The sequence below is a fragment of the Solanum stenotomum genome, unplaced genomic scaffold (genome assembly GCF_019186545.1).
Source record: "Solanum stenotomum isolate F172 unplaced genomic scaffold, ASM1918654v1 scaffold13383, whole genome shotgun sequence".
Classification (NCBI taxonomy): Eukaryota; Viridiplantae; Streptophyta; class Magnoliopsida; order Solanales; family Solanaceae; genus Solanum; species Solanum stenotomum.
This window is the reverse complement of record NW_026022521.1, coordinates 242,951-268,209: the sequence shown is the minus strand read 5'-3', so window position 1 is coordinate 268,209 and position 25,259 is coordinate 242,951. Positions and strand designations below refer to the sequence as shown.

Genomic DNA, 25,259 nt, shown 5'->3' with positions numbered 1-25,259 from the left:
AAAATCCTGGTATATTATCTTCTAAATTTTGCTACAAATAATAACAACAAAACATATCGATTCTTCATATTTTCTTCAAATTTTTGCTACAAAATTCTTTCAGTTTTTTTTTTTTTTTATAGACTTGAATTTTACGAGTCAATTATGTGTTGATGTCTTTATTATTCTATCTCATTCTCTTTCCCAATTTATGGCTGAAATTCATGGGTGATGTGAAGGTTTATATAAGAAAATAACAAATTACTAACGGGTTCGAGTTCACACTTTCTGGAATTGAGCTGATTTTTTATCAATAGGTTATAGGTATGCATGTACCGATTTGTTAAAGGTTATTTAACATTGTTGTTTGGATCCAGTTACTCTTTACTCTAGCTCTCCATTCTCTCTGTGTCACTCCTTCTCTGTATTAATGTCTATGACATTGAGACTCTTTTAGGAAGAAATAGACAATTGTTAGGTCTATAGTGATTAAAGCCCTTTCAATCTAGAATTGAGTTTGTTTGTTTTACTCCAATTTCCTTCATCCCTCAAACGGAGCTAAGATTTTTATTAAGGGAATTTAGAATATAAAGAGCTAAACACACATAACAAAAATAAGGAGTTTCAACTCTACTATATATACATACGAAATAATTTTGGCCTTATATATAGGGTAAGTTTTTGACTATGAAACCCCATCGGTACCCTGGCTCTGTCCCTACCCTCAAATGTGACTGACTTGGTTGATGACCTATTGTCATTTAAGTTTGGGCCACAATCACTTATCAGAACTCTGTTATGATTGGCCGAATGCATAAATTTGCATATATGTGGAATAAGTAAACAGTTGATAATGACTTTTGATGATCCAGAAAGAAAAAAAGAACAATTTCATGCAATATTTACATTTATATTATATATGTACACGAAAATGGAGTGACAAGATACTATACAACTCCTCTTGTATGAACTGATACCATTTAAATGTAGTAGGAGTTATCTAACGGTAGAAAATACATGTTAGTACCCTAACTGCTAACGTACAGAAATAAAAAGAAATAGTATCAAGGAAATTGCCTTGAATATTGATGCAACTAATGTGTTTGATGAAATTACCAATGAAAGATAAATGGCCACCATCAAATTAATTAACTTGTTCTCTGCAATCACTCAAGCTTTTTACATAATATTACTAAGGATTACAACTTTGTACTCATTGACACATGTTTGCATGCATACAGGGAGAAGAAGTATGAAATAAATAAGTATTTTTAGAGCAGCAGAACGAGCACTGATCCTAATCTAGAATGAAAACAAGGCAATCCAAGACTGATTCAAAAATACAAAAGGAAATTGAAGAAAGACATTCAGATATGTCATTCCTTTTCTCTCTGTTTTTCTCTTTGCCCAGTTTCTCCATCTTCTTTATTTTTCTTCCTCAATCTTTTGTGGTTTGGTTGTGTACAGTTTCTATCTCTGAATTTATGATTCATTGCGTTTATTTTATATAGGAGAAAGAGAGCTCGAACTTGGTTTCTATAGTGAACCTGTAAAGCACTTAAATATGATAAAAATACAATCAAAATTCTTGATGCAACAATTGAGTGAGCTATAAGCGAGATGAATATTTGGGCAAGGTTTATTGTTATTTACCAAAACAAACTTAACAGATGAACTATCTCTGCTAAATCAAGAGAGAACCAAGGGTGATATCTTTTTAGGTTTATATTGATAGTGTTGTCCAAAAAGTTGAGGCATTAATCGAGATAAAGGAAAACATTCATCTATCTTCATCTTCTAGGTTAAAGAACTTTAACATAATATATGACCATGACCAGAAGTGCACCTCGATGGAATACTTTCATTTCATAATCAGAGAGTTAAACTATATGGTGTTTGTCATCAAAATGTCAAAGAAAAGGATAATTGAAAATGTAGTCTAATTTCATTGAAGATATCCTCAGAAGTTTTGAAGGGTATGTTGGGTGCCATATGATGAACCATCGTAAAAGTACTCACGAGAATTGAAATCATAGAGTCACCTAAATCAGAATTCAAAATAGACATACAAATCAAGAAGTTCTTTTAAAAAGCCATAGAAATTATAAAATATGGTTATTTTCGGAGCAAAACGATTAGTTGTAATGGCATACCTATAAACTACAGACATCCAAAGTCTAATAGGGCTATAGCCTAATATAACTGCCTTCCTCAGACCAGGGACTGAATCAAATGTCTTCGTGCAACCTGGAATAGAGAAAAATGTGAAAGTTATAGTTTTTATATATAGATGTAAAAATGAGTATAAAATACAACAATCTAATTTCTACTATACGTTTTTCTAAGGGTGAAAGTGATATCGGAACTGCAACAACTTGTACAACATTTAATGATGTGACCTTTTACCCCATGCACTATTTAATAGTGTATTTTAAAGGTATATATGTGCCCACGTGGACATCATAAATATTTCATCATTATAAATAGTAATGTGTCCACGTGGGCACATATATACCTTTAAAATACACTATTAAATAGTGCAGGGGGTAAAATGTCCTCCATAAAGTTTGGTATCGTAACCGCAATTTCGACCAAAATTAGAATATTTTTCAGACCCTTTTTCCTAGAATTTATGTAAAATAAGTTTCAAATGTTTATTATTTTATCATCAGTTGATGTTATTTAATTAAAATGTTTTATAAACAACTTTACTAAGCTACTATAATTTCTATCACGTAAATTTTGTAATGCTTTTTTATTCTCTTCATACATTGTTTCATTATGGATAGTACATTGTTTCAACATGGATGAAAATTCCTTTGAAATTCTCTTTGTTGCTAAATGTTTTATTGATTTTGTCTAAGAAAAGGCCCAAAATTGTCCCTTATTTTGGGGTTAGGACTCTATGTCATCCTTGATTTTTCATATGAAGCAATAGTAGTCTCTCGCGTTTATAATATTACTGCATCTTTTGTTTCTCCAAGACTTTTGCCTATTTTTAATATTGATTTTGTCCACAATTTTATGTATGTAATATTCAATAGTCTTTTTATATATATATATTTTTTAAAATATCTCCATGTGAGAGAAGATGAGAATATGAGCACCTTGCTCTATTAAGTAGAAGTATTATTGTAGCTAAACTAAGAACACTTAACATATGCAGTTGCAAGAAAAGAAAAGAAAAGTTTGTACTATTGCACGTGAAAATTATGTGATGAACCTCTAGATTTTAGCTGCAATACATTTTCTACTAAACAAAACAAGGTGTTCCACTTCTCACCTTCTCTCACAAAAGTTATTATTCTAAATATATAAAAAAACGATTGAACATTTCATACATAAATTGTGGATAAAATCAATGTTGAAAAATAGACAAAAAATCGGGGAAGGATCAAAAGTGCAGTAATATAACAAATATGAAGTATTATTACCGCTCCATATGAAAACTCAAGAAGGACTTTGAGTCCTAACCCAAAGATAAAGGACTATTTTGCACTATTTCTCGATTTTGTACTATATAAGATAGTCTTCTTTCTCCTCATCTTTTGTTATTTCCTCCATTTCAATTTTATATGACACCATTTGACTTGACACAAAGTTTATGAAAGAAATAATTTTTAAAAATTGTGGTCTAAATATTCCTTGACCATTTGTATGACTATAAATAATTTTGTTAACAATAAAAGGAGTATTTTAAAGTTAGATTATTTCCTATTATGAAAATGTGACATTCTATTTGCAACGTATAAAAAAAAAATTGTTCCACATTAATTAAATCTAAAAAAGTATTTCTGAAAAAATAATATGGTCCATTTGATTTTTATAAAAAAAGGTGATAAGGACCGTCCTACTTCTTCACTCTTATACATAACAAAAGTTTGATAATATAAATAACTCTTCTACATAATAAAATCTTGATAATACAAAGAGTTATGAAAAAGGTTATGAAAAAATACCAATGTTATTATTATTATTTGATTCAATGTATGTGTTATACATAATATTAAAATGAGTATGAGAGATATATTTTTAAATTCTAGTTATGGAAACTTAAAAAACTTATAAGTTTCAATTAATTTAGTTGAAATAGAAAAAAAAGAAATTATTATAAAGTGCAATTCATTCTATATCGTGTTTTAAAATATTCATGATTAACATTTTTTTAAAATAAACATATATAATACAATAAAATTACATCAATATACAAATTAAGATAATCTCTATTCCCTCTCAAATACATCTCTATCCTCTTGGGCATATCCTTATCCCTTTGTATCCATCCCTTCCTCCTCTCAGATACATCCCTTCCATTAAATTATGTATCATTTGTAATATATCGGACAACCAAGAAATGTATCCGAGAGCAATAAAACTCAGGGATTTTTGTAATTGAAGAAACTTTTGGAATAAGATGTAATTAACCCACAAATGTAATGAATTTTTGTAAGTTATACTATAATTTAATATTATAATATTGGTCCCGTAAACGGGCCTTTGAATATCTAGAACACACACACATATATATTCAGATGTTCAAAAACAAACAATCTTAATCATTCAGTATTTAGATCTATATACAAGATCTTAATCATTATTCATATCTGCATTCAAATTCAGACATCTTAATCTTAATGAAACAAATGATGCATAAGACTAGAGTAGGAAAGAAGTGTTATTGTTGATATAATAAACATTACGAAGGAAATGAGATTTCTTGTTTACTTATCATTTGAATGGAATAAATGATTATAAAGGAAAAATTGTTTGAACACAAACTTAAAAATAACACTTTATATGAAATAAAAAAAACTTGTAAAGGTGAAATACTGAGAATATATACAATGCAATGAAGCCACAAAGTCACCAACCAGGATGATTCTCTCACTTTCATGCATCTATTCTGACATTAAAGTTAATTAATCATATCATATTGAAAAATTGAAATGAAAGTTTCTAGGACTTTTACGATTTAGACCAACCATTAATAAATGTTGTAAAAATTGACATAAGAATCACAAAATATTTTTAATCCACAATGAAGATCAATATTATTCTCACTATCAACAAGAGTTGTGATAGAGTGGTAATTACTCCTTCATCCTTAACCAAAAGGTCTTGGGCTCAAGCCCTCTTGGGTATGGAGTCATCTTTGTTAAAGAGCGTTTTACCCATCAGTGTCGAATTTCCTGGCGCGAATTTAAATTTAGTCGGACTCCAATATGAGTACCGGACATCAGGTGGAAACCAAAAAAAAAATATTATTCTCACTTACTCTTTAATCCCATTCGCATTAATATGGATTCCATTAAGATCTTTCCTTCTAAGTATATAAAATTTCACTAGTGGATATCCTTTCACTTATTGAATCTTAAAAATTGGACTTCATTCTTCAATTATTAAATTTCAAAATAGAATTCTGATGAACAATATAAATTTCAGTGTAATTTTAAGTTCCATTCATTGGTAGTCTATAAAGACATATTTTTTTTTTCATTCATATAATTTAGTATTTTACTTAAGTATATTTCATGAACTCTCTCAGAACACAAAATTTCATGCCTTTAGACCTGTGTTGTTTAAATTAAATATTTTTGTTTAGAATATATAATTGTCACGATTAGTGTTACACTCGATTATTCAATTCCACATGTACAAGATGCTTTCAAATGAAGTCTATCATTTTTATTAAAAAAACATCTCTAGCGTTTCAGTCTCAGATTTCAATATGATTGAACTATTCAGTTTATTAGTATAAATTCAGTTAGAAGTATTACTTAGCACCAAACTAACATAAGAATGAAGGTTCACCTGTCAGTTGGGATAAGACATGTAGTGGCAATTTTTAAGTCTCAAAACTATGTGTCATCATAGGTTATAAAGGATCGCCCCCTTCATATCACCTTAGTTCTTTTGGACATTAGTTTATTGGATCCTTGTTAGCTAGTGGTCATACCCTTGACAAGGTACAAACACATTTTCAGTCAGGGTACAAATTGGACTCCACTTAACTCAGTCAAAATATGTTGGTCATCAATATCTACCACAGTTCAGTCTCAAATATTTGTATGCAATGTATTTAATTTATTTAGTACAGTATTGCTCAATTGCATGTTTATTAATTGGTCATTGCATTAACTTATTTATCACAGTTTAATATTCAGTTTAGCATCTCAAATTGATCATGTTCAACATATTAGAGTATAGTGCATATCTCACATACTCTGTAAATTTAAAATACTGACAACATATTTTCTTGTACTATATTGTTCATAATATAGGTTCAAGCGTTCAACATCGAACTCGCAGTTAGTACAATTTTGCTATCATCTCACCAATCGAGTTTGGTGAGTTTTCATCTTTCGAGGAAAATATCTACTTTTATCTTTCTTTACTTTAATCTTTTAGTTTACAGACAGTTAGAGTTAGTTGGGGGCTTGTCCCAACAACTCATCTTAGTAGAGGCTTTCAGGCAGATAGTCAGTATACTTCAGCTATATGTTTTGCTTAGAGGAACTCTCTTTTTTGACTATTAAGTTAAAGATTCCGATTTTTTATATCTTTTAAACTTAGCTTTCGTATAAGATATTTTTAGTTGTATCATTAAATCTTAGTATGTATTTGGACATGCAATATGAAATCAGTGTTTGGGCATACGATATCATGCTAATTTCATCTCATAATTTCATATTATGAGATGAGATTTCAATTTCTCCAAAAATCATGATTTTAGAATTTCATATCATGATTTGAGATTTTTTTAAATACAAAAATTGGTCCACAAGTTTATATTTTGTAAAAACAATCCCCCCCACATATATATATACACACACTAGTTTTTTGACCCGTGCGTTGCACGTGATTATCAATTTCAAAAATATATGTTATAGTAAATAGTATTGCTTATTTAAGAGAAAATTTCAATAATAAGCTTAGCAACAAATAATATTCCCTCCATTTCAAAATGAGTGACCTAGTTTGACTTGGCACGGAGTTTAAGAAAATAAAGAAGACTTTTGAATTTTTTTATTAGTTAAATGCAATTATGTATACATTTATTTCAATTTGATGAGGTTCAATCATGTAAAGAGTCTTATCTCACTAATATTACCTTATAGATAATATTTATTTTGTATTTTTCTTGTTATCTAACCATATGTGCTTTGCATGTGTATTTCTACGTTAAATTGTTCAGATGTCATATGAAAATGTGAAGAGAACATCTACATTTTATATATCACATATTTTCACATTTTTTGTGAGTTTTTTTTTTAAAAAAGAACTCGGAACATTATAAAATAAAGTTAGAAGATCTCGTTAACTTGATAATACATTTGTGACATATATAATACTTTAATTTAAATACAAATACCTACCCAAATATACATATATATTTGCATTAATGAAAATATTTATCTCATAAAATTAGGTATTAAATAAATAATAAAAATTAAACTCATACAAATTTCAACTGACGTTATTACAAGTCATATGAACTTTTCTTCGTCTAAAATACTGAAATATTAAGAAATAGTAAATAAGTAAAACAAAAGGGCAATGTTTATATAGTACTAATTATTTTGAAGCAAACTTCCTGAAAGTTTAAATCACATAAATAACATTGATAAATATACTTATTCTTTTGTCTTGATATAAAAAACAAATCGTGACAATTCTCTAAATTTTGGAAAAAGATATTTAGAAGAATATATCTACATCACAAGAGAAATTGTTAACAAAAACAAATGAACTAAAACTATATCATGTTAACTTCATATTTTGGAACATTACATACTAATGTATATATTAAGCAAAACAATAATTATTATATCATCAAAATTATATTATTTTCCTCAAGTACTCGAGGTTATGGAATATACCCTCTTGGGATAAAACGACTTACTTCATTAGAATAGTGGTACCTCATATTCCGCTAAACTTCGAACTCACTCAACAACAATAAATCACACAAAAAAATTCAAAATACAACAAGAAGAAGAGTAGAAGTTTAGAAAAAAATGTGGTTGAAAAATGAGAGGAAGTCCCCATATTTATAGTCAACAAATATTTTTTGTGTCTTATTTGAAAAATCATGACCTTTCCGAGAAGTTACAACACTTCGGAAAAGTTACAACTTATTGAAAAAGTCACAACTCTTTGGAAAAGTCAGAGCTTATTAAAAAAGTCACAACTTATTGAAAAAGTCACAACTCTTTGGAAAAGTCACAACTCATCGAAAAGTCACAACTTATTGGAAAAGTCACAACTCTTTGGAAAAGTCACAACTCATCGAAAAAGTCACAACTTAAGTTAGAGATATTAATGTAATTTAACATTCAACTTAGAAGTAATTAAACTAATACACACTTCAATTGGCGTTATTACAAGACATATGAACCTTTCTTCATCTAAAATATTGAAACATTAAGAAATAGTAAATAAGTAAAATAAAAGGGCTATGTTTATATAGTAGTACTAACTATTTTGAAGCAAACTTCCTGAAAGTCTAAATCACATAAATAACATTGATAAATATACTCATTCTTTTGTCTTGAGCATCAAAAACAAATCGTGACAATTATCTAAATTTTGGAGAAAAATATCGAGAAGCATATATCTACATCACCAAAAGAAATTATTAACAAAAACAAATGAATTTATACTACATCATGTTAACTTCATATATTGGAACATTACATACTAATGTATATATTAAGCAAAATAATAATTATTATATCATCAAAATTATATTATTTTCCTCAAGTACTCGAGGTTATGGTATATACCCTCTTAGAATAAAATGACTTACTTCATCAGAATAGTGGTACCTCAAATTCCGCTAAACTTCTAACTCACTTAACGACAATAAATCACACAAAAATTTTAAAAATGCAAAAAGAAGAAGAGTAGAAGTTTAGAAAAAATTATGGTTGAAAAATGAGAGGAAATCCCTATATTTATAGTCAGCAAAGGGTAGTATGAACAAATGTTTTTTTGTGTCTTATCTGAAAAATCATGACCTTTCCGAGAAGTCACAACACTTTGGAAAAGTCACAACTTATTGAAAAAATCACAACTCTTTGGAAAAGAGTCAACTTATTGAAAAAGTCACAACTCATCGAAAAATCACAACACTTTGAAAAAAGTCACAACTTATCAGAAAATTCACAACTCATCGAAAAAGTCACAACCTAAGTTAGGAATATTATAGTAATTTAATATTCAAGTTTGGAGTTTATGCTTTAAAGGTAATATATATATATATATATATATATCATATGGAAATAAAATTTAAAATTCATATAATTATTTTTTAAATCATTTGTATCTCATATAATGATTATTCTCACGAACATAGAAATTATTATTACTTCAAATCAATTTTTACTCTGCCATTTATAATCACCAAATTCATTATTTTTTTATCAAATATATTTACAACCAAATTGACCAACACATGACTCAAACTAATAATGTTAGTTTGTTTTCTCAATCATATGAACGAGAAATGCAAGTTGAACGAGAGAAGATTGTATGTACTATGTTAGATGATTATACTACAGAGTAGTACACCAAACCTTATGTTTGATTTTATATTTTATTGAATTAAAATTTGATCAATAAATATCGTATTGTTTAAGAGAAATGCAAGTTCAACGTGAGAAGATTGTCCGTACTATGTTGGAGGATTATATTAAAGAGTAGTAAACCAAAAATTATGTTTGATTTTATTTTTTCACTGAGTTAAAACTTGATCAATAAATATTGTATCTTTTAAGAATATCTTTGTGATAGTGTATTATGCGATTTTATAAATTTGTGCTTATTTGATAAGATTGTATAAAGAATTGGAAAATTTTAATAGTTTTGCAACTTATGGAGTTTTTATGTTTATGAGAAAACGTACAACATAAAAAGTCCAAATTGCATGTAAAAACAAAACTTCAACTTCATCTCATGATTTTGAATCATGATTTCATATCGCATGACCAAACGAGCCTTAATGTCATATGAGAAATTATGAAAGCAGGTGAAGTAAAGAAATAAAAACAAACAATATTATGTTTTTATATTTAGAAAATTAAAAAGAATTTTAAGAAATTAAAAATGATAAAAATAAAAAGTAAATTAAAAATTTGTGTAACGTTCTATGTCTTACTAGCTAAAATAAAAATATACTCTACTCGGTCAAACACACATTAAACTTAGTAATTACACTTAATTACATCTAAATTCAATTCGCTTTTCAATAAGATCCTTGCCAATATCACGTCGTTGATTTTTCTAATTACACGGCGATTTCCCCCCACCGCATGCGCTGTCACCGGCAGAGCTAACATCGATTCCCTCAACCACCGTCGGCGGCAACTTCATCACGGCCTCCTTGATCCTCTTGTAATCGGTAAACATGTCCTTTTAACTCAGTGCAAATTGGATTATTCTAGAATCCAAAGTTTATTGGCGACTCTATTGCTTTTAGTAGTTGTTGTAATTCTGCTTTCTATTGTTGCTGGTATTTTCTGTTTCTTTGTACTTGAAGGTCTGATCGGAGACTATGTTGCTCCATAAGTAGTTCGCACTTATATTTAATTTGCCAGAATTTTATGTTTTATTTAATTAATCACTGTTTGATTTGCTCCAGAAGTAGTTCTCTTGCTAATCTGAATCAGTGATGATCCTTGTATATGCGATGACTGGTTTCCGCAGTATCACACTAGCAACAAGATAGGTCTAGAATTGCCATTTTGCATTTCCATTTGTTTCTTTGTTTCGGTGAATTTGGATCTTTTTGCTCTAGAATCATGTCCTGGTGGTGACTGTATTGCTCTAGGAGCAGTTGTGAATAAGCTTTTCTGGTCATTTTTTTTTTCTGTTTCATGAATTTGGTTCTTTGTGCTCCATATACATGGCAGTATCTGATCTAGGATTTGGAGGCTATGGGTTCTAAGTTGGAGCGTTCGTGTATTTCCAAAAAGGGAACCCTATGTACATTACCTTGAAAAAGAAAAGATTAGAGAACCCTATGTAAAAGAACAAAAAGAAATGTAGACTGTGGGACTCTAACTCATGTCTAATAACTTAATATCATTCGCATAGGACTTTCACGACTAAACAGAAATGCTTATCGTTGCTGGGTTCACATTTCACACTTTGATAATTTGTCAGCTTTTAGTAGGCTTTACAATATTTATACACAGCCCATACTAGAACCAGTGGGTTTGGTGAAACCTAGTCCTATTGAACTGGGTTCACCACTGAGATATAGTCTGATTGGCGAATATTTTTCGATAGAAATATGTGTAATTTTCCCATCTTTACTGAACATTTTGTCTTTCTTTATATGTGGTTGTTTGCCCTGAATTTATTGTCTGATTGTCGACTATGTTGCCACAGGAGCACGAATTACTTGTAGATTCACATTATAACATTGTTTTTGGAGTAGTCCCATTTCAATTTTGTGCTATTTGTGAGTTCAGCAGCTTTGGTTGGCCAAGGATTCTTGCAGAGCAATAATAAAAATGATATCGTGAGTTAGGTGATTCTTTCCTATCTGCCTAGTGCCTAAGTCTTGGTAGGTAGAGTTACTCGGTATATGTGCTGGTGAGTGGTGAGAGATGGTAGGTGGAGTAGTTGAGGTGAAGGCAAGATAACTGACACAACCATTGTAAAAAGAATATCATCATGAGTTGAGCTGAATGGATGGTTGGCTAGTTAAGTTATCTGCTATTAGGATGTGCTGTGGGCGGGATGATAGCAACATAAAGAATCATCTAATTATTAATTCCATACAAGCTAAGGTAGGCTATGAAAATCCTCTATGTCAATTCTGTTCTATTTGGCCCCTTTTCATTCCAATACCTCAAAATAATTGATTCATGTAGCCGACCCTAGCTTGTGTGGGACTAAGACATAGAAGCAGTTGTTATTGTTAGGAAAATTACAGAAATTTCAAAATTGAAGGTTCTCTAAATCTTACATGTATCTATACATTGACATAAGAATTTCCTTGAACTAGAAGGAGTCTAAGCTAGTTATATCACTTATATAAGACATATTCTTTCATTATGTTTTATTTCTAGCTAACAAGCTTTGGTTCCATGAAAGCGTACTATTATGGACATTATTTCGTTTATGTGATTTAGGTCTACACATGTCTTATTAGTACCTTCAGTTATCAACCTTTGAGTAATCTGGATAAAGCTGCATCCTTTCTGTTGTTAGAAGATAAAATTGTACACTTCTGTCCATTGTAACCCTAAGAGGACGGTCTCATGCTGACCATTAACTTTGAGGCTTGATTTGAGCATTAATTCTTGTTCCTATTAAGTTTGTCTTTGGATGCGTCAGATTTTCTGGTTGTTAGTGTTTTGTGATCATTGTCCAATCTCTTCCTTGCAATTGCTTATTGTTTTTGTAATGTAATTGTTAGCCTAATCACTTTTGTCAATTTTGCAGGTACAATTCTATTTCTTTGGTAATGAATAGACCCAAAGGATACTAACTGCTGCTTTAACCTCAAAGTCAGCATCTATTACATGAAAAAGGGCATACAGGTCAACAATGAAGCGTTTTGTTTATATTGATGATGATGATTTGTCAAACAATATTTACTGTGACAACCGGATCTCAAACAGAAAATATACTGTATGGAATTTTCTTCCAAAGAACTTGTGGGAACAATTCAGGTAACTTTCTTAATTTGTTACATAGAAGTTCTGCATTCTATATTAGATTGAACTTGCAGCTTTGAGATATTTCCATTTTGGTTTTGTCACGAATGTTTTGCTATCAATAACGATTAGGCTATCACAAAATTCATTTTATCCTCAGTACACAAAACACAATTTCTTGAGGGCGGACAGAAATTCTCTTATTTTACTTTTCTGCTTTACTTTTCCGTTTTGGATAAAGGGCCCTGGCTAATGTAGAAAATTTAGAGGCAACATACTAAGTTGAGATGGATAGAACAAAGATGATGAGGGGCTTCTCATCGGGGAGAAGAGGGATGGGAGAGTCTGATATAGAGGGAGATGATGGTCTCATAAGAGATGGGGGGCTAGGAATAACTTTACTTTCAATTGGCACTCTTGGGGTAGTTGTTGTGTATATTCATCCTAGAGGAAAATTACATTATGGAGAAGTATAATAACTGTGAAACTTGGAGTAGTGAAGACTAGATGTTCCTTGTGTGTATGAAAGGGGATCATGAGGGAAACAGGTTCTTAAAGCATATTGATTGCACGTAGAGGCGTATGCAGGAGGGGGTCCCCGGGTTCACGTGAACCCATGCTCCTCTCCCGAAATCATATATAGTAGTGTTATATATTTTAATTTTTTGTTTAATATAAATGTGTGAACCCATACTTGAAGTATCATATAATGTGACGATGATTGGGTGCACCTCTCAGTAAGGTTAGGAATTTGACTTTTATGTCTATCTTGTTTTATTTTTCTTTCTAAAATTTGGTAACATCTCTCTAAGTGGTTATTGATAGCACTTTTTGTCGTTTTAATTTATTAAGCATTTCAATTTTGGAACTATAATTTAAAATTTTAACCGGTTTAAATGATAAGAACATAAATGTCAAACCGATTAGATCCACATTTTCATAATAGTGTACCCATCATCCCAAAATCCTGGAGACACCTCTGGACTCATTCACTTGCACGGTGGAAAGAGGGCAATTGTTAGTTTTGGAATGACGTGTGATGTGAAGGAACTATCTTACAGGAGGCAACACCTTGGGCATCAAATACTCAAACGCCAAAACTTTCTTATAATTTTCCACCCCTGATGCCCAAGGTGTTGCCTCCTGTTGAAACCAGGAGCCTCATAGTTGAAAGATTTCCGACTAATTAGCTTGTTAGGAGGAGTATATAAAATTATTGGTAAATTGCTGCCAGAAAGGCTGAAAAAGGTTGTAAGTAAATTGATCAACAAGGACCAAATGGCTTTTATAAAAGGAAGGCAAATCATGGATGCAACACTCATAGCCGGTGAATGCATTGATTCAAGAATGAAAGGAGGAACACCTGGTATAATGTGTGAGTTGGATATACAGAAAGCGTATGATCATGTTACTTGGACATTCCTTTTGAATACTCTCAAACAGATACGATCAGGTAGCAAATGGGTGAAGTGGATTGAATTTTGCATCAAAACAGTCAGGTTCTCCGTTCTAGTGAATGGAGAACTTGTGGGTTTTCTTACATAAGAAAGAGGCTGAGACAGGGAGATCCACTTTCTCCTTTCCTTTTCAGTCTGTCAATCGAAGGTTTTGATAGCATGATGAGGATTGCATCACAAAACAGGTGGATTAAGGGATTCCAAGTTGGAGGAAGAGTTGGGGAGGAGAAGGAAATTTGTCATTTCCTATATGCGGATGACACTCTCATTTTCTGTGAGCCAGCTGAACAAATTAGCTACATTAGAGTGATTCTGGTTCTGTTTGAAGCAGTATCAGGGTTGAGAGTAAATTGGGGAAAAAGTAGTCTGTTTCCTATTAATGAGGTCCAGGAGATTCAAAATTTGGCCAATATTTTGGGATGTAGAGTTGATCAAATGCCTACCACTTACTTGGCATGCCTCTGAGTAGCAATCATAATGCAATGGATATCCAGGATGGTATCCTGGAAAAAACTGAAATGAAATTAACTAGGTGGAAAGCTCAATATTTGTCTTTAGGTGGAAGACTGATCTTAATAAACTCTGTTGTAGATTCCTTACCCACCTATGTGATGTCTTTATTTCCAATCCCAACAAAAGTTGTGGAAAAGCTAGACATGCTAAGGAGGAACTTTCTGTGGCATGGAAATAAAGAAAGGAAAGGTTATTGTTTAGTAGACTGGGAGACTGCTTCTCAGTAGAGAAAGAGGTGAGCTGGGAATCAGAAATCTGAGGTTGCAAAATGAGAGTCTACTGATGAAGTGGCTGTGGAGCTACATTGGTGAGGAAAGAGCTCTATGGAAGGAAGTCATAGTAGCGAAGTATGGTGAATTAGACCCTTGGTGTACAAAAACTGTTTATGAACCTTATGGTGTGGGTGTGTGGAGAACAATCAGAAATCTTTGGCCACAGATGGAAGCAAATTTACATCTCAAGTGGGGAACGGAAACGAAACAAAATTTTGGAAGGATGCCTGGGTTGATCAAACCTCTCTCAAGGATCTTTTCCCAGATTTGTTCTTCATTTGTGAGAATCCTGAAGATACAGTGTGTGATTGCTGGACAGAGCAGGGATGGGACATATCATTTAGGAGAATGCTTAATGATTGAGAAATAGAGAGGGTGGCAGCTCTACTGGGAAAATTAGATGAATTTGTATTATCCCAACAGCTACAGACAGAGTCTTGTGGAAACTCAGCAAGGATGGGGCTTTCTCAGTCAAAAGTGCAGATAAGAGTGGTCTACATGAGATGACTAGGGGAACACAATATCCTTGGAGGTACTTCTGGTAGAGTGTCATGCCCACCGAAGTGTAATGTTTTACTTGGTTAGTGATTAAGAAAGCTTGTCTTACTCAAGAAGTCTTACAGAAGAAAGGTAGAAAACTAGTTCCCAAGTGTTTTCTTTGCAACATAACAGGGCAAACCAATAAGCATCTGTTTTTACATTGCAAGGTCACCACTCAGTTATGGAACCTTTTCCTCAACATTACAAGCACTAGCTGGATAAGGCCAGAACACACATCAGATCTTTTGAGTTGCTGGATTAGGAGGGAGGAAGTAAAAGTCAAATGAGATGGTGGAGATTAGTACCTTCATGTATATGGTGGTCAATATGGAAGGAAAGAAATGGGAGATGCTTTAGAGATAGGTCCAATTTCATACATAAAGTAAAGTGGAGTTGTACTGTATCTTTACTTTCTTGGTGTAAACAACTTTGTATAGAGGATGTAGATTAGATTGTAGATTTGATAGGAAGCTTGTAATTGCTCTCTTTTGGTGGTGACCAACATACCCTTAATGCTGATGAATACAATTTACCAATTTTTAAAATAAAATAAAATATAATGATGCCTTAATCTCAATCAGTTGGTATCGTCTATATGAATCCTTTTCTTCCTTTGTGTTTTTTTCTTAGTTAAGTCTGCATTGATTCTAATGAATTATAGGCTATCTAAGACAGCTTTTCTCCATGTAATAGATCTGTTTCGTCCTCTTTTAGCATATTCAATCATCTTAGTGTTGCATTTATGGACCTGTGCAAAGGTCACATAGTATATGGTAAAATAATTTTAGTCTGTCTTCTGGCATTTATCCCTTATGTATGCTACTTACACTCCACACGGATTTGATTATTTCTACATACATTAACTCTAAGCATTCAAAACTCTAGACCACAGTTATAAGAAAAAGTATTGAATACTCTAGATAATTATTCAGCATTCGTCACTTAATACATTGAAGTAGTGGCCAGTTATGAATTTTTGTTAATTACCTGATTTATTTCTTGACTGTCCCTGAAAAGTTACCACTGAACTCTTGTGTTTATGATCTTTCATGGTCACCCTTAACCATTATGAATTTCATTGTAGTTGGTGCTTTACTGTTGTAATAGATTATCAGAATACTGTGCATTTAGTCTGGGCTTGACTAGTTTATTCTGATATATAAAGACTAGATATGGGAACAGAAATTAAGTCAAAATCATGCAACATGGATTTAGTGATTGGAAATCTTTTACAAGATTCTTGCACAGAAAATAGTATTATGTATTTTGTTACACCAATTGATTCATTTACACTTATTTGATCACATTACTAATTCTATTGGTGACATTCTTTCTGGTTTGTGATTATCTTATCCCATTCGCTGCCTTGATTGTTTCATGCATCAAACTTTGTAAAAGGAATCAGTTCTTTTCTTTTTCTGTTAGCTTGATTTGTAAATATCTATCTCTCCTTTTTCCTAACAGCTCTGTCATTTTGTTTCCAGTCGCTTTATGAACCAGTACTTTTTGTTGATTGCTTGCCTTCAACTATGGTCACTCATCACTCCAGTAAATCCTGCTAGTACATGGGGCCCTCTCATCTTTATATTTGCAGTCTCAGCAACAAAGGAGGCATGGGATGATTACAACAGATACCTTTCGGACAAGAAAGCTAACGAGAAAGAAGTTTGGGTTGTGCGGAAGGGCATTAGAAAACATGTATGCCATTAGTGTATACATTCTTCATTACATTACTTATATCAGAAACATATCAGGAAGTTCCTTTCTTATTTGATTTAATTCAACGTTGGGATTTGTCTGATTTGTTTCACCTGCTCTGTCCTGAATTGACCATTGTTCTTTTCTCGTTTATACGAGCCAAACTAATGTTTGCTTCCTTGGGATAAAAATTCTTGTCACATGCAATATTACACCACAAAGTGACGTGATCCAACCTTAGTTTTTTATCACAAATGTTTGGTTGTTCTACTCCTGAAGTTCACAAACTTTTGATTGTTATACTCCCGAAGTTAAAGGGTACTTGTTGCACTCGCATATCTCCCTGCATAAGAGCTTTTTCAATTTGGGATGGAGTGCCTTTTCTTTTGGGAGGATAATGTTGACTGCCTCAGAAAATTGACATTCTGCTCCAGTTCTCTCTATATTCTTAAACAAGGAGATTATTTTTGGGGATTCAGTAGAAGAGTCGCTAGCATCAATGGATTCAAGAAACAAACTTCCTTTTGGAGAACTAACCAACATTAATGATCATTTTTCCATTTCTTGCTGTCCAGTGCTACTTATCCATCATGATGGAACATCCATAATCGTTCCATTGTACTTCATCATAGTGCCAAAGTTACATGGTCCAATTTTAGTTTCTTAATACAACCTTCGATTGTTCTATTCCCAGAAGTTGAAAAGTTAATGCGCACCTTCTTGTATAATCCTCCATAGTTTTTAAAACTGTTACAGTATATTAATATTAGCACAGAGGCATGAGTGAGCCATATTTATAGTTCAAAAAGCCACATGAATATCCTTTGCCATTTTAGAAGGATTCTAGTATTCTAACATGTCAAGTAAAGATATAATTTTAACTTTTTGCTGGAGAGAGTATCAGTTTGCCAAATTTGACATTATAGAAGGGCTGAGTGTTGCAATTTCTTTTCTCCCAGAAGGTCTGTACTTTGCAAATATAGTCGAAAATGTTATTACCTTTATCATTCTTAAATATGTATTTTATTAACATGGCTGAAGCCTGAAGGAGATAAATTTCTGTATAGGTTGATTTTCTTTTTCCACATGGTAACGCTGTGACATGCATATAGGTGCTGAACTTTATGTGTACTAAGTGATGTGTACAGTTCAGCCTTATTTTTCATCCGATGTTTACCTGCTAATCTAATTTTGTTCGTGTAACCTACCATATCTGTAGGTGACTAGATGTGTTGACCTAGCACCAGAATATTTTTTTTGTTAATGAAGCACAATGTCTTGTTGGAAATAATTCTTAATTCACTATGATATATTCTATTTCATCATCTCAATAACTATTTTCTTCTTTATTGTTTCACCAGAAGATTTAATATCCTACATTTCTTGTATTTACATGTAGATTCAAGCCCAAGACGTTTGTGTTGGTAACATTGTATGGCTTCGTGAGAATGATGAAGTTCCCTGTGATCTGGTCTTGATTGGTACTTCTGATCCACAAGGTCTTTGTTACGTGGAGGTAAATCATTATGCCTTTGTCAAAGTTTTCTGTCTTAGAATATATTGCAGCTCTTTCACTCTACCTGAAGTATTAAGTAGATGTGTTGGATCGAAAGATTGTCTTTATCTAGGATAAAACATGGTTATTATTGTTGGAAGGGTATAACAAGAACCTTGAGATTCTTGAGAAAAATTAAGCTCGACTTTTAGATAGATTCCTCCCCTCCCCCTTTTGATAAGGTAAACATTTGTATTAATAATGGGAAAATTTCCCGTATACAAGCAGTATTAAGGAGTCGTTTGGTTTGAATTCAAGTTATGATGGGATTAGTTATGCTAGGATAAGTTAAATGAGTTATGATGGGATAAGTTATACTAAGATTTTTTTTATTGAGTGTTTGGTTTGTTGTATTGAAAATAATAAATTTAAGAACAATTTATTTGGTTATAAAACCCTTCATGAATGTGAAAAGTGATGTATAAAAAGGGTTTAGAAGGATATTTTTGTTATTTATTTATTTTATCCCGGGATAAGTTATCCCAGGTTAAGTTATCCCGGGATTACTACACCACCCAAGGGGAGGGATAACTTATCCCGGTACTAATTATTAATCCCGGGATAAGTTATCCCGACTTGCCAGCCAAACAACAAAATAAGCGGCACTATAATTTAATCCCAGGACTATTTGGTGTTATCCTTCACGCCAAACGACCCCTAAAAGGATAGAATCAACAACAGAATATAATTCTCTACAAACAATGCTCAATCTTCTTTAGATACTAAAACCTCATGGGTTCACCAAAAAGAAACTAGAAATGAGAGCCTTTTCCTCTGGCGCACAAGTATCATCCCATCAAAAGCTCTCCTATTTCTTTCCTTCCACTAGACCTAGTGCTAGTGGCACAACATTCCAGGGCTTTCGACTTCTCTTTCTTCTTCTGACTTCACAACTTGGGAGTGCCTCTGCTGCTATGCTTGGATTGCCTGTTATAAAGCATTTCAAAATCTCACACCATAAGTGAGTTGTATCGGACAATGTAGTAGTAGGTGGTTCTCATCTTCACCAGAACATTTGCACATGAAGCATCAACTGACATATTTAATTCGCTATTCCCTCAAATTTTCAGCTGTCAATATAGCTCCTCTCACTGCCATACAAGTGAAAAAACACACCCTCTTTGGTGCGCTTGGAATCCAAACCATAAGTGTAGAAAATCAGACTCCCTTACCAAAAGCTTATGATAATATGACTTTAATGAAAGTAATCCATCTCTTTCCAACCCCCACCTCATGAGTCCTTCCTATTATGAAATGTCCCTACTTGTAAGACATACCGACCAGACTTTGGAATTCAGCTACTTCAGTCCTGAAGGTTCTTCTTGACCCTTATTTTCCAATGGACTCTCCCATCTCGTACGTTACAAATTGAACTGTCATCTACTTCTGGTTTGAGATACTGTAAAATATTCCCAATATCTATTCTTCATGCTACTTGTATCTCCAAAAGATAATTTACTTCCATCCCCTACCCTGAAAGTTATGTTGCCAGTGAAGTCTTTTCATCCTTCCATGATGCTCTTCCAAAGTTCACAGTTAACTGGTTGTGTGATAGTTTTAGTCGTCCACCCCCTTCAACATCGCCATTTTCTACTATCACCTTCCATAGAGCACGTTCCTCAATCCTAAATCTCCATAACCATTTTCCTAATAGAGCTATGTTGAAAGTTGGGGATAATTAACCCCAAGAACTGCAGTCCTCCGCAGATGTTTTTTGATGAAGTAAGATGTTGTATTAGAAAGGCATCAAGGAGATGCAAATTACATACACAAAAATATGGTCAACTCCTGAGAACAAAAACACCTATTTAATCAAGGAGTTAACCACAAGCACAAGAAAGGTCGCTAAGCCATATTGAGGGAGCTAATGAAATCTAAGAGGGGTAATATATCATTTACAGGGATAAGTTGCTCCAATGGAAGAGACTAATAAGGCCAAAGGATTTCAAACTGCTAATTGGAGTTGAGATACCATCAAAACATCTGAGATTCCTTTCCTCCAAATACACCAAAAAATACATGATGGAATCATCTGCCAGGTCTTCTTGATGGGGCTATCAACTTCTCTAAGACTCCAACTTCCAACTACTTCTTTGACACTTTTCAGTCCTCCACAGATGTAACATCCTCCCAGCTAACTATATGAAATTTCCTATCCTCATTTGCTGAATACCACAAAAAGATCTTATGGAGCCTTCCTATCTTACCCGTGACACTGTCCGATGCATGAAACAATGGTATAATGTGCCTAGGGATGCTCCACAGAGTGCTCTTAGTTAATACCTCTTCCTTCTCTACAAGTACCTCTTTTGCTGTCTTCTTAGCCTATTCTCTACTCTGTTAAGTATGGGCTCCACAGTGCTTGGTCTTTATTGGAAGTGTCTAAGGGTATGACATAGTTGGAAGTCATCGGATTTGACTTCCTTTTCCACCAAAGCTGCGTTAAGGATTTGACTTCATTCACAGAGGTAGACCCTGTCTTGTCCAACACCTTCTTTAGTACTAGAAAAACATCTAAGAGTATATATTTTAGATGCTTCCCACTACACTTCGTAGGCTTGTAGTCCTTGCTGTTCCTTGTTCCCTCCTTTTTAAGGTATGATGCCTATGAAGGATGCACCGAGACTTCTCTCAAAATCTTATCTTTCCATAAAGATGAATTATTTCCAACTCCTAAAAGTATTTAAACTGGCAAAAACTTGTAATGTAGGGGGGCCTAGATGATAAGTCGTCTCTGGTGAGTCAAGGGGGTTAATTGACATCTACTCCTCTCAACTAGAGCCAAACTCAATAGCCTTGGCTAAGTTATCCAGTATTGCATGAAGATTCTTGATAATTGATACTCATCCATGTAATCATCTCTTGAAAGACAAACCAAGTAGCATATAGTCTTATTTGTCCTTATTGGTTAGTAACTTATCGCAGGTTTATATGCAAAACGTACATCTGTCAGCAGACTCCACACCAGCCTTTTGCTTCTCTATATTCACTTTGATTTAACAAGTGAAATTAGCTTTGCCTCCTTCCGAGTTGTCTAAGAATGAAACTTGCAGATATTTATTTCTTTATTATTCAAAATGTTAAAACTCACACATATCTGTGCATATTGTTTGGCGTTTCGCTTCTATTTAGAACAGTAACTATGTGACACTCTTCAATTTTTCGTAATCTGGCCTAGTGTTTGACCATAAGAAAATTGGAGGAATGCATCTGCAACAGTTTTATAAGTTGATGTATATTTCAAAATTCAGTCCCCGCTTCAGATTGTGTCATTGGTTGCGACATAAATACATTGAAGCAAACTGGTTGCTAAATGCTTGTGAAACCTTGGTTGGCCCAATCAGTTGTGAGCTCTTTGCTTTCAATTGCTTGGTGCATGCAAATTGTGGATGCTCCATTGTGAACTCTGGGATCAAATTAAAACATTTCTTACTTGCGTCTTTTTTTGATGAATGTACTCTATTTGATTTAATCTTCTGTTTATAGGTTTGATGACTTTTTCTTAATGGATGGCCCTATGCTTCAATCTTCCTGTTCAATATACTTTGATGGTTACCTCTGTTCAAACTGACTTATTGGTTACATTTTGTTGTTGCTATATCATATTACAGACAGCTGCCCTTGATGGTGAAACTGATCTTAAGACAAGGGTGGTTGCTTCTGCTTGTATGGGAATAGATTCTGAATTATTGCACAAAATCAAGGTAAACATTAGTTCTTTACATTGAAGCGAAATAACCTGTTAGTATTGGTTCTGGTGAAAATGCTCTTTTTGTGCATTCTACATGTTTATGTTCTTTTACAGGGTGTGATCGAGTGTCCCGTTCCAGATAAAGACATCAGAAGGTTTGATGCAAACATGAGATTATTTCCTCCATTCTTGGACAATGATATATGCCCTTTGACCATTAAAAATACAATTCTCCAATCATGCTATTTGAGGAACACAGAATGGGCATGTGGTGTTGCTGTTTATACAGGCAAGTTTTCATATGAATATGATGAGGGAACATTGGTTTTGTACTTCATATTTTTTCCCTTTGTTGTTTGTTTCTTTTTTTGTCAGTATAATCTTGTGATCGGTGAAAGAATAATTTGTTAATACTGCAATTTAATGATGTTTGATAGAAGAATTAATAGAAGACCAATATGCATATGTATTTTGAAGCTTGGTGACATTACTCCTTATCAACACCAGGCTGACAATTGACTAATAGGAGTGAAACCTGTGCAGTTTCTAGGTCAGTTGATGTATTACAGGACCGTGGTTGGGGTTGTTTCATTGCTGCTTATATGCACAAGTTTTTTGAATGATGAAGTTCCCTGTGACCAAATGTTGATTTTTCCAAGGACTATCTGATGTAGCTGACAGAACAATATGGAAGCTTCACAACAAGGGCATCTTCACTATGAAGTCATGCTACTGGAACAAAACTGCTATCCATTCACAGTCCACAACATGGCCTTGGAAGCTTATGTGGAAAACCAAGATTCCCCTAAAATCTCTTGTTTTGTATGGTTAGTGTGTAGGAAAGCTTTCCCAACTCACGAAGTACTACAGAGAAGAGGTAAACAGATTTGCTCAAGGTGTTTTATGTGTACATTGGATGCAGAAGTAAATAGTCATCTGTTTCTTCACTGCAAAACAGTTGCAAATCTGTTGTTCTGTTTGCTTAGAGTGCACTGGGTGATTCCAAAAACTACCAGAGGAATGCCTAATAGTTGGAAAGGGATTGGGAGAAGAGAATCAGAGGAGGACTGGAGGGAACTGGTGGGAAATGATACGTGCATGTGTTTGGTGGACCTTATGGAAGGAAAGAAATGCAAGAGGTTTTGAAGACAAATCCAACAACATGCAGAAGATCAAGATGAATTGTCTTAGTCTTCTTTATTTTTGGTGTAAACAGGATAGAGTGGAGGATATAAAACTTTTTGTTGATTTCATAGGGAAATTGTAAAGCCACTTAGTCTAGTTTTGTTTTTTGCTGGAATGGTGCCCTCTAGGTTGTAAGTGACTTTCCTCATTATCTTTGATGATGAGTACTTGGTGAATACACAATTACCTTTACTCACAATTTTTTTTTATCCATCACCAAGGCTAGTAGAAACAGGCTCAACGCTGATCCCTGGTGCAAATCCATCTCGACTGGATAGTGCTCCGAGTTTCCTCCCATAGTTCTTACCTGAGTCTTGGCTCCATCATACATGTCTTTTCTCGCCCTAATGTAAGACATTGGTATACCTTTAGACTCCAAACATCGCCATAGGACTTCTCGTGGGACTTTATCTTAGGCCTTTTCAAGGTCAATGAACACCATATGCAAGTCCTTTTTCCTTTATAATAGGAAATAAATTGGTCTTCCCTCAGTTGAATGGGTTATGGCTCATGATCCAGATTTCTTCTTAACTTTCATAGAGCTGCAACTAGTGTAATCATATCTGATATTGAAGGGCATAGACCAGTTTATACCAGAAAGGGGTAGGACCATATACCAAAAGGGCAGTGAAGCGTAAGGTGGTTGATGCTTTCTGATGTTGACTGACAGTCTGACACATGTAACACCTATTGGCCAGTTGGAATCTTCTACTCATAAGATTATCGAGTGAGGCATGCTCCTTTTAAGGCACATGGTCATATGCTTTTTCTATGTTCAGCTTGCACATGAAACCTGCTTCATCACCTCTAAGTCTGGAATCAGTACACTCACTGACAATCAATGCACCATCAATAATCTGTCTCCCTTGTTACTTCTTGTAGCTATGACAAGGCAATCATTTACCAGTGTTGAATAAATTGCTTTATCCCAATTTATTTACTGTACAATTTTTTTTTGCATTCTGATGAAAATCAGGTAAATTGGCCAAGTACTTTTGCTATTCAGTTATCATATACAGGGAAATGATTTCACTAAATTTTTTCTATATTGTCCAACTTATTTCTATTATCTCCTGTCCTCATAAAGTCCATAAGTATGAACTAATGCTATCATCTTACTTATCAGATATGGTAACCTGAGGTACCTCGTTTTTCTTCTTCGTGAATATATTCATGACATCTCCCTGTTTCTTTCAGGAAATGAAACAAAGCTTGGCATGAGTAGGGGCATACCAGAACCAAAGCTTACAGCCATGGATGCCATGATTGACAAGTTGACGGGTGCAATATTTGTTTTTCAGATAGTTGTTGTTATTGTTCTGGGTATTGCGGGGAATGTCTGGAAAGATACAGAAGCACGCAAGGTTCGTGTCTTATCTGTATGCTAATGATATTATTAATATTATTTTCTTATTTTCCGAGTTAATAATCAAGCTATATATGTAGGGTGTTTTTGAACCTCTACTGGTTTAAAGTTGTATATGCTCTAATTGAAAAACAAAATTATGTTGTGACCTTTTTATATTTTATCTTTTATAGGTAAAACCTTTTTAAATATCCATATTGTTGATTTGTTTGACCATCTAGTCTGAAGTTTTATGTTATTACAGAGTCACACTTTACTGTACTTGATTATATCTCTAGCATGCCCTCTCACATGCCAGCCTAATTCTTTTCTGTTGGGCACATTACGTGAAA

The 25,259-nt window shown here is 33.4% G+C and overlaps 1 protein-coding gene across 1 annotated transcript in view; it reads left to right on the top strand.

Moving 5' to 3' along the window:
• Positions 1-10,234: 10,234 nt before the first annotated feature.
• The window catches only part of LOC125850055 (phospholipid-transporting ATPase 2), a 46,735-nt gene continuing 31,710 nt past the window's right edge, over positions 10,235-25,259 (top strand). The window contains exons 1-7 of the mRNA XM_049529964.1: positions 10,235-10,381; positions 12,436-12,665; positions 16,917-17,130; positions 18,530-18,646; positions 22,297-22,389; positions 22,491-22,665; positions 24,759-24,925. Coding sequence (XP_049385921.1) covers positions 12,541-12,665; positions 16,917-17,130; positions 18,530-18,646; positions 22,297-22,389; positions 22,491-22,665; positions 24,759-24,925 — 891 coding nt within the window. The 5' untranslated portion in view covers positions 10,235-10,381; positions 12,436-12,540. The remainder of the gene's footprint in view (positions 10,382-12,435; positions 12,666-16,916; positions 17,131-18,529; positions 18,647-22,296; positions 22,390-22,490; positions 22,666-24,758; positions 24,926-25,259) is intronic.